We start from the raw sequence: 11,341 nt of genomic DNA, 5'->3' as shown, positions 1-11,341 counted from the left end.
TTTTCAACATTATGACATGATTATCGAGACCTGCCCTTCATTACTCAGTTGAGTTTGTTTTATCCCAAAGGTTCAGGGTTCAGGTCTGGTGCTGAAGTGTGTATGAAGTGGATCTGTTGGTGTATTTCCAGTAGTGATGGGGATAAAGACGATCCTCATGTCATGTTCCGTCTCACCGTTCTTGACTCTGACGTTCCTTCAGCGCCTGTATTGCTTTCCGGTAAAGATCTATCAGGAGACAGGGTCATCTTTTAAAATAAAAGCTGCGATCAATATCATTTCCAATTTAAGCCAGCTACTGTATCTGTTTGGGCGACAGAGGAAGCAGATGACACTTACCAAAAGTTGCAGACAGATCCACAGGCTGGGAGTAAGTTTCAGCCATTTCCTCTGTGTTGATCTTGTTCTTCCTTTTTACTTTGACAATTTTCTTCTTCTTGTTTTCTCCTTTGACTACACAGAAAACAAAGGAAATAATTAAGTTTCTACTCATAAATAATTACCAACAAGTGATGCCAGACACAACAAACCCTGCCCCTAAATGTATTGTAGCTTATTTTGGCGTGGATAAAGCTGATGTCATCATGTCTATGCATGTGTAGATGTCAGCATATCAATTGTGTCTATATATGTGCCAAGTTTGAAGTAAATTGAAACAAAATTGATGTTTTTATAGACATTTGAAATTTCGCCCATTATAAGTACACTACCAGTCAAAAGTTTGGACTCACGTTCTCATTTAAATGACATGAGATGGACCGCAGATGTCCAACAAGTGCTCATCATCACTGGGAACTCCTTCAAGACTATTGGAAAACATTTCAGGTGACTACCTCATGAAGGTCATCGAGAGAATGCCAAGAATGTGCAAAGCAGTAATACAAGCAAAATGTGGCTATTTTGAAAAATCTAAATTATAAAACATGTTTTGAGTTATGTCAGACTTTCTTTAACTACATAATTTCATATGTGTTCATTCATAGTTTTGATGCCTTCAGTGACAATGTACAATGTAAATAGTCATGAAAATAAAGAAAAAACAGATGAGTCCAAACTTTTGACTGGTAGTGTAAATAGAAGAAAAAAAGGATTTAAAAAATTCATAAAAATATGAACTTTGACCTATTTTTTTCCAAAAATGTAACCACATCTACTCTGGATCACTGGCGATCTATAAACCCAACGTGGTACGAATTCAACAAATAGTTTTGCTGCTACAGACATTTGAAATTTTGCCCATTATAAGTAAATGGGAAAAAAAAAGATTTTAAAAATGACTGAAAAAATTTTGACTTTGACCTACTGCTCCCAAAATGTAATCAGATCTATTCTCAGTTGCTGGCAATCTATAAACACAGTTTGGTATGAATTCAACCAATAGTTTTGCTGCTAAAGTGTTAACAAACAAACAAACCAAAAAACAATACGCCTCCCCATTCAGGGGGCAGGGTAATAAAATATATGATTTACTTTATTTCTAACCTTTGAGAGGCTTCTTGTCATTGTCAGGTGATTCTGGCACATCCAAAGTCTCTTTTTTCACTTTTGCTTTGCGTTTCACTTTCCCCTTTTTGGGGGTGATCAGAGCGCTGCTGGCTTTCTCTCTATTAGCAGAAGGTTCTTGATCTGCTTCATTACCAACATCATCCCCATCCTCCGCCTCCTGTTCATTTAGATCTTGATCTTTTTCACTTTCCACAACCTTCCCTGGCTTCTTCTTCTTCTTTGTCTTCAGCTTCTTTTTCAGAGTGGCCTCCTGTGATTACAAACATTTGAGTTGGATTCAGCACTTATTCTTTAACACATTCACATATTTATTGGCTCTTAGCATCAGCATATTAACATATAAAAGAGCTTCATAGCCATATAGAAGACAAAACAAGGAAGGAAGCAGAGTGGCATTAGCTCTGAAAAGTGGGTTGGAGAGCTCTGTGTGTCTGGGTAAAAGGGAAGGACCAACAATATCATAGCAAATGACATTATTTTAGGGAAATACAGTATCTGCTGAAGTACTGATTTCCTAACCTTTGGCAACATGTTTCGAATGGGTTGCAGTTTTCCTTCTCTCTTTGTCTTTTTCTCACTGTTCTTTGGCCGATGAACCTCACGGAGATCAGACTTGCTGGATCGCATTCTGAGGTGAGAACATATTAAACATAATGAGTGTGTCATTTAAATTAAATTAGAGTTTCACGGGCAGTTAAATATTCATTATTAAACGTATGATAGGTATGAGGTCTTAAAGGTCTCTCTCACCGTTCCACCTTGGTTTTCCTGCGAATTTTCTCTGTTTTCCCATTCTTTTCCTTTTCTCTGGGCTCCAGAGGCCTGTTGCTGTCCTGGGCTATACGAGTACAAAGCTCCGGATAATCCAGAGATACAGCTCGCAGTAACCAGCGAAGGCCTCGCAGAGTCTTCCTGTCTGACCAGCGTCGCAGGTCCATTAAGGCTGAACAAGGCTCCTGACAAGACAAGGACAATAAAATGAGCAAAGTAGATGTATGGTTTGTTTTTCATCCGCTGCCTGTTTCAGTATTTACACATTGTTTATGTCAGTTCAGCTTTTTTTGATAGTAGTGAAATGGAACTAAATACTCAAATACTCTAAATGTATCATCTCTACTTTACTGATTTCCATCTTATAAAACCTTATATTTATCCTCCACTACACCTCAGAGGCAAACATTCTACTATTTACTCAGCATCATTTGTCTGACAGTTCTAGTCACTTTTCAGATTACATTTTTTCATCACTTTCCTTTCAGTGAAAACCATGTATCTTCAAATGTGTTGATCTTGAATGACTGAATGAATACAGGATTATTTTACTGAGCTCATGAAAGTTGACTTTTTAGAGATACATGGGATTCACAAGATACGTATGATCTTACACAAAACAAAACAGCACTGTAGACCCAACAGTTTAGAAAGTAAATCAAATAGGCGAAACCTTAAACTACAGCAGTAAAGTACAAAATAAGGTTTAATTCACCAGTAAAATGAATCTGAACACTTCATATATAATGACGAAACATTGTATATGTCTACTTAAGTAAGTTTTTAAATGGGTAAACTTTACTTAGTGGAGTATTTACAATAGGGGTGTCATTGAAACTCATTTTGGTTCAGGGGACACATATAGCCTAAAATGGTCTCAAGTGGGTCAGACCACTGAAATAATAACACTAAAAAAACAAAAACAAAAAAAGTGAATAACATGAACAACCATGAATAACTTGAAATTTTAACAATATTATGCTTCACCCTTTTTTTTTTTCTGTTATTTGATTTTTTGTTATTGTTTATCATTATTATTATTTTTTTTCTTTTGTTTGATTTTTATTTGTTTATTATTATTATTATTATTATTATTATTATTATTATTATTATTATTATTATTATTATTATTATTATTATTATTCCATATGTTTTGTATTATGTCTGTGTCTGAAATGAACTAACCTAACCTTATCATAACATAACATATATCTTAACATATATGCATTACAACTTACAAAAGCACAACACATGTAGTAACAGCATAATATTGTATAAGACATTTCACACTGACACATTGTTCATATTTGTTCTTGTTATTCACATTTTTTATGAAAGATAGTCTGTAAATTTTCATGTAATTTTACTTTTTAAAACTAAAACAAAGTGGAAAAATTTGAAGTTGTCATTATTTATAGGTTATTATGATAGTATTTTACTGGTCCGCCCCAGTTGAGATTGAATTAGGCTGAATGTGGCTCCTGAACTAAAACAGTTTTGACACACTTGACTGTTAATATCTTCAATGTAATATTTGCATTTCACAAACTCATCCCAATGGCCAGACTGGACCCTTCTGGACCAGTTTTGCAGCCTCTGGTGAACACTTTATGAGCCATACAGTGTCAGTACACCCCTGACTTCAATTCATCCAGTCACAAACTTATATTGCACTCTGTATAAAACTCTGACTCATTTGCACTCTGTACATGTTGTCAATATTGTACCTCATTGTATATACAAATAATATATACATAACCATATATTTTAATAAACCAGATCTCTGTATACATTTACTCAGTTATTTATATTTACTTTATACTACTCTTCAAGCCATTGTTGTCCTTGTCTCTAGTTGAATGTTTGTTTATATTAGGTCAATGTTTAAGTGTGTTCATTTTATGTTGAAATTGTAAGTCATGAGCCAAGAAAAAACAAAGCCAAATTCTTTGTATGTGTTCACATATTTGGCCAATAAATCTGACTCTGATTTACAGTATTGATTTGAGACTCTTGCTTCAGTAAAGTATATCCTTCTTCTACAGTGGATTTCATACTTACAATATGGCACAGAGAGCGGCTCTGGTTGACCAGCCTCTCCAGAGACAGAATCTCAATCAGTTCACTTCCCAGTAAAGCATTCATTTTGTCCTGTTTGTTGGCCAACCTGAGAAAGAACCAGACACAGTATATTAAACCTCTAAAGATTTTAGTGGTGACTATTTACTGTCAACATCCACCAGAGGGCACTGTTTACACCACCAGTGTGTTGCGTCATTCTGTATACAGGACAGGTATGTAGTTTAATACAGCCCAGTTGTTCTCAGACTTTTAACAGTGGAGTACTCCCATGAAATATACTTTTATAGCCAAGTATCCCCAACTCCTGCTTCAGCATTTTTTGATTGAAAAAAAATTAGGCAAAATTTGTTCCTGTGCCAAAAGTGTCTGTTTACATTTTCAAAACTTTGTAAACAAACAACATATATTTAACTGTAGTACATTTAAAAAATAATAATAATAATAATAATACAAATAAATGTCAGTAAATTTTGTGTGCAAAAGTGCCCTCTTTCATTGATAAGAAAAATAAATAAATTGGTCATTAATTACGAAATGAACCTTTCATCAACAAAAAATAATTACTTAGTTACTCAAATAAACTCATTTTGAATATTTTAAAATAGGAATGTTCTTAAAATGTTACCAAAGCTTAAACGAGATGATTGACAATAGAACTATTATATGAATGTATTGATTGTGTTTTATATTTCACCATTAACTCTCATCGTTTATTTTGTATTCAGTACATGATGACTTATTTATTGTATTTTTCAAAAAAAAATGTCAAGTACCCCCTGGGCTTCTTCCAAGTACCCCTAGGAGTATGCATACCCCACTTTGGGAACCCCTGACATGGCCTACTTACACCAATATGGGTTTTCCTGCCACTCTCGGTTGCTTCAACAGGTCGGCCAGAACCTCCTTGACCTCCTTGATCCTCTGCCGGTCACATGAGTCCACCACGAAGATGATTCCATGGGCCTCTCCACAGAGTTCCCTCCAGATGCCCCTCGACTCCACTGACCCCCCCACGTCCATCAGAGTGACCAGGTAGTTCTCCACCCTCAGCTCATTTCGGACACAGCCGTGGGTGGGTCCTGCCTCCACAGCATAAGGGACTGGAGCAGACAGGGAAAATGAGTGGATTACGTCAAGAAAATCTGGGTTGATTTTAGTCGAATCAAGTTTTCATCCAAAAGATGAGTGCTTTAATTTTGCTCCAAATTAAAGACACATGCGATTAACTTTTAATATGTTACTAATCTAATCTAAAGTGTGTGAAAAAAGCAATGTCATACAAAAAAACAATATAAAAGTCACATTACTTTCTTTCTATACATTGGACTTTGTTTAATTTTAATAATAAAGAATTATTGTTTTTCTTTTTTTTTTAATGTATCAGGGAGAATGCAGTGAAACGGTGTTATCAGTAGCAGAACTTCATATTAGAACTTATCTGCAGCTAATGATTATTTTTTATTTTTAATGAATCTGTTCTTTAGTATATAAAATGTCAGAAAATAGCGATGAATATCAAAATATCATTCTCAAATGATTCTTACATATTTTACTTGGTCCAAACCCTGAGATATTTGATTTACTGCTGTATTCAGAGTTAAGAAGCTCGAGTTGTGTTTTTTGTCTGTATTTTTTGGTTGTAAATTTAGGCTTTTTTTCATATGGGGTGGTGTTTGTTCTTTATCTATGTATAAAGGTAAAACCATATATATAATCACTGGTGATTTACCTCTTAACATCCCTCTGATGGAGGATGTTTTTCCTGCTTTGTCAAGACCAACCACAAGGACAGTCACTTTCCTGCAGAGAAAGACACACAAAAGTGCATTTCAGTCAGACACTGGATTTCATCTTAATGCTTTAATAGGAAACCTAAATAACCATAAACGGTGCCATGTGGAATTAATAAACAGAACAGAACTCTAATGCTCTGAAGTGCAAATGATAAGAACAGTAAAAGAGGTAACTTTTACTGTTCTTTTTATTGTTTTTTCCTGTCATGTGTTGTTTATTTGGTATTTTGTTAAGCTGCCCTCATCTTCTCATCTCATTCTCAAGTGTTGTATACGTTTACGTAAGTTAATTTCCTTAAAAAGACAGGAAACAGCAAAATAACTTTCTTTGGCTACATTTGATAAATCTGTGTGGTTTGATTGTAGTTGTGGTTTTAAACTATAAAACCTATCTCATGCTGTTTATTGATCACAATCGTCTCATTCCATTTTTCAGTCATTCCGATATTCTCACCTGATCGGCTCTTGTATCTTGGAAACCCATGTGCAGCAGTTGCTCATCAGGTTGAACATGTTTACTTGAGGTGAGCAAGGTGAGCACAGTGGCCACCATTTTCTCTGAAACTGGTACCTGAAAGCAGATGGTAAACCTTAGTGTGATTCACTTACAGGCACAAACATATGACTGGTCACTGAGTCACTGTAGGGTTACAGACAGGTCCGCTATAAAGATGCTTTGTGTCTGTCTCACGTAGGCTTAGGAGTCTTCTACAGATGGTCACTCCAGGGCATGGTTTTCCTGCCAAGTTTCTCTTTCTCTGTGCCTCTGAACACACTATAATTAGCATCCTGTAGCTTATTCTAATTTCACAGCTAATTCCCTGTAGCTTCATAGATTGATAACCAATTACAAACAAAAAAGAAAAAAGAATGGCATGTAATCTCAATTGTACCAGAAACATTAATATTTCTTTGAATTCCCCGTAGCTGATAACCATTAACCCATAAAGACCCAGTGCTACTTTTGAGGCAGTTCCCAAATGATTTTTTCCTCTATTTCTACCCTTTTTAATTGATTTATCACCAGTTTAAAAAATATATATGTATATATCTTTTTTATTTGGCATGTTTTGGTGTAAATCATGTATTTTCCTATATTCAATTCATTGATCATACAGATGTTCATGAAAACTCGGAGTAAATTCAAAGTTAACTAGAAAATAACTCGGAGAGCGCAGACCTCCACCAAGGCAGATCAGTGCCCCCTCGATCACCACCAAAATTTAATAATTTGTTCCTTGTGCCAGTATCAACATTTCCTGAAATTTTCATCCAAATCTGTCCATAACTTTTTGAGTTATCTTGGACATGGACAGACAGACAGACAAACCAACGCCGGCAAAAACATAACCTCTTTGGCAGAGGCAATGATATCAAAACAGAGAAAACTGAAGAAAAAGTGACTTTTTCAGCAAAGATATTGCTCACTGAATGTAAGAACAAGTGTTTCCATCCACTGTCAATGATCCAATTCCATGGGTTTTACTGGTGAATTACATTACGTTTAACCCATAATGACCCAGTGCTACTTTGGCAGCAGTTCCCAAATGAATTTTTCCCTCTATTTAGCCTTTCTTATTGATTTATCATCATTTATTACAATATTCTCCTCTGAATATTGATTTTTTTTCCAGTGAAATTTAAGTATTTTCCTATATTTAATTTACTGATCATGTAGATGTTCATAAAAATTCAGATTAAAATTGAGGGTTGTTCTATCAGAAAGAGAGAAAACTGAAGAAAATGTGACTTTTCTGTAAAATTTATCATCAACTGAACCTAAACTAAGTGTCTCCATCCACTGTCATTTATCCAGCTCCATGGGTTTTATTGGTGAACCAGTGTTGTAGAAGATGACGGTGTTTCCACGGTAACTACAGAGCCTCTGAACGTCCAAATGGGTCATATCTGATAACCTTGAAAAGATGACAAACTGTATTTTACACCAATTATTTACATGGATTGATAGGATTAGTGGATCAACAGGTATTAAACTGTTTAGATCAGTTCAGTTCAGTGGCTGTTTGGGTCTTTATGAGTTAATGGACAAAAAAAAGAAGAAACCAAAAAAAAGCATGTGATCTCAATCGTACCAGAGATATACATTATCCCGTGAGTTTTTTTTCTCGCCACATTGATCAGTTAAGTCAGATGGAGCATGAGACTCAAATCTCTGTTGTAATTGTCATCTCCAGGGAATTATTGATTACCTCATGTCCCGTAGCAGACTGAGTATGCAGCAGGTGTGTCAGAACATGTGCTAAAAAAAACCCAACTAGATCTTTCTATGTCCAGTGCATCTGTTCAGGCTCTGTAATCTGCTAAAGCCAGTTTAGAGTGTCCTGCTTTTAAAGTGTTGTTAACAAGCTGACCCATATTTGTTCAGCTTTAAAGCACAGGGCAGACACCATGTTCCTCCACTTACACATGAAAACAACAAATCCCATGAGTAAGAGGAGAATTTTACTCCAATATATGAAATCACAGTTTGATATATTCAAAGTGCAAAAAACAAAACCTGTTCACAGTCCAGAATATTGAAAGGCGGACTATTTGATAATTTAGATATCCCAAAACATATTTTAACTCACATCATTTAAAAAAAATCAGTTAAAAGATGTTACATTTATTACATAAGATATAGAAGGTATTTTTTCTAAGATATTATGAGTTCCAGATGGAGTTTGTTTCACTGGTCCACCATTGGTAGAAATAAATGTTGAGTTAAAAAAGCAAAAAATATATTGAAAACAGGGAATATTAAAGACAAAGCAAATCTATAAATGTGGATGGTTGGCAGTATAATAAAATCATAATTCAACATAATAAAAATGTTGCACTGTTTCTACAAAACAGGACACTTTCACAGTAGATTTCTTAGCGTTTATGACCAACATGTAAACTGTTTTTAATATTTCTTAATTTCAAGCCAATAAGGAGAAACAGAACAAAGCAAAAAGCATTCATATATAAAACAAGTGAAGTATTTTAAACCCAGTGGAGACAAAACCACTAATCACACACCACTGAATAACCACTGTATGACATTTATATTTAATATGTTAAAAGTTAATTAATGTAGAAGAAATGCAACAGATACTTACAGAAGTAAGTCTATGTCCATTCATTTGTTTTGGTGCACACCTCTACTAACATCCTGGACCACAGATACAAACTAATCAGGCTCACAGTAATCCTCTGGTCACCCCATGTGGGAGGTGCAACCTGGGAAATGTGGTATTGGTATGTGGTGTCCAATCACAGAGGCTGCTGGGTCTAATAGCTTCCCCGATTGGATGAGGTGATTCCTCTTTAAACCAAACGAAGGTGCACAGATCTGTCTAGAAGGCCTAAATGTGGAGTGGTGTGATGTGTGACATGCTGTGACCTTTACCTGTTGAGTCTGATAGCAGTAGCAGACATAGTGTTTGGACAGATTTAGTCACTTGTAGGCAGATAATGACCCTTTCACCATAATAATGACCTATCAGTGTCACACTACAATGTACAATTTGCACCTAACTTGAACACAGTTATTTACATATTAAATATTGAATCGAGTTGGGTAAGTATGTAATTTCACAAATAAAACTGTAAATATTCAATTTGGAAAATGAAGAGACAGAGTATTACATTTTATTACAGTCAATGAAGACAGTAATGGATTATTTGTGATTGATACAGATCGAAAATTCACATTTTTATGATTATTGGTGCAATATTTCTAGTTGCACCTGATGATTAAGAACCTGTCAACACAAAAATGGGAAAAGAACATTTATTTATTCCCTTATTATTTATAATTGCTTTAGGTAAAAACCATAACTGACAATAAATACATAACAGTGCATAAATAGTTAGTTTTCCCCACATCGGCTTCAACAATCATTTAAGGTCTCTTCATTAATATCACTTCAAGGATTCATTTCTCCTTTTTTTTCATTACTCTTGTTCATAAGTGTTTTTATGTAATGCTCATTTTAACTTTGTCTTTTTTTAACCTTATTTTACAACTGTGACGACATTTACAGTTGTTATTATCATATGTTTTGTCATGTTTTTACTCCTTTATGCCTCATGTCCTGTCTGGATTTTTTTTTTCATGTACCTCTACAACATTGAAAATTAGGGTTTCCCTCAAATGTGTTTTCTGAAGGTTTAACCCTTTCATGCATAGTGGTCACTACGCTGGACAGTTATTCTTCAGCTGTTTTCTTGTATATTCATGGGTTTTTGTTGTTTTAGTTCCATATCAGCCAACACAGTGGACACTTATGCATCATCTCATACACTAACATTCAGACCATTACTGTAACTTTGCTGTTCTAGATAAACCTGATCTGCACTAACATGTTTAAGTGTAAATCAATTGTTATTTGTAAGACAAAAAGTTTTTTTTTTGTTTTTGTTTTTGTTTTTTGCATATTATTTACATGAAGTGAGTAATAACTAGCATTAGAATATGTTAAAATGTGAGAAAACATCAGATTAGCAGGATTAAAATGTTTTTATTTCATTGTTTCTATCTCACTTTCTGATATTGGGTTTTAAACACATTTCTTTACTTCAAAAATTAAATGCATGGACATTTTTGTGACTACATGAAAAAAAAAAAAAAAACTCAATCACAATTTTTTTTTTTCATGCCTAAGGAGGAATAAAAGCACTCAAGAAAAAAATCTTGACAAAGGTTCTAATAATTCATGCCTGAAAGGGTTAAAATACAATGAATGGATATCAATAACTGTACTTTCTAAAGACATTTTGTCAGAGTTAATCTAAAAGTTGAAATCAGGGTCTTCATTTTTACTGCAAATGTAGATCAGGTCCTTGAAAAAAGCCCTGTTAGTCATTTCCTATTCAACTCCTGTTATACATAAACAAAATTGCTTTACACAGTTTAATGGAAACTAAAACATGGAAACCTTTACTGGGAGGTCAGCATCATTAAGTATCTCTATATATTGGATTACACCAGAGATTCAATTTGATATTTACAGAGGATCAAATTATTACATAATGTATTTAATTCAATAATTATATCAGCACTGTGGCTATGCAGCTCCTGCCACTAGATGGCATCATTCACATGGCATGTGTTGCCAAAAACTTGTATGTTTACCTCACAGTTTAAACAAAACAGTGATACTATGTTCAAGATAAGCTAAGGTGCATCTTTTCATGCAGGT

At 34.5% G+C, this 11,341-nt stretch overlaps 1 protein-coding gene across 2 annotated transcripts; it reads right to left on the bottom strand.

Annotated features, from left to right (window-relative positions):
- On the bottom strand, positions 1-9,380 carry arl13a (ADP-ribosylation factor-like 13A). Of its 2 annotated transcripts, none has more exons than XM_030145628.1 (10): positions 9,257-9,380; positions 6,607-6,723; positions 6,089-6,159; positions 5,207-5,459; positions 4,339-4,444; positions 2,257-2,462; positions 2,026-2,134; positions 1,483-1,756; positions 340-453; positions 1-248 (listed from the first exon to the last, which is right to left on the bottom strand). In XM_030145628.1, the coding sequence occupies exons 1-10, from the start codon at positions 9,274-9,276 to the stop codon at positions 232-234; spliced, it is 1,287 nt and encodes a 428-aa protein (XP_030001488.1). In that variant the 5' UTR covers positions 9,277-9,380; the 3' UTR covers positions 1-231. The 2 variants fall into 2 exon arrangements, with proteins under 2 accessions (XP_030001488.1, XP_030001487.1); XM_030145627.1 differs by having other exon boundaries at positions 1-228.
- Positions 9,381-11,341: the final 1,961 nt, after the last annotated feature.

This window comes from Sphaeramia orbicularis, chromosome 10, assembly GCF_902148855.1.
Source record: "Sphaeramia orbicularis chromosome 10, fSphaOr1.1, whole genome shotgun sequence".
Taxonomy (NCBI): domain Eukaryota; kingdom Metazoa; phylum Chordata; class Actinopteri; order Kurtiformes; family Apogonidae; genus Sphaeramia; species Sphaeramia orbicularis.
Note: the sequence above shows the minus strand (reverse complement) of the source record. Positions and strands in the feature narration are given on the sequence as shown.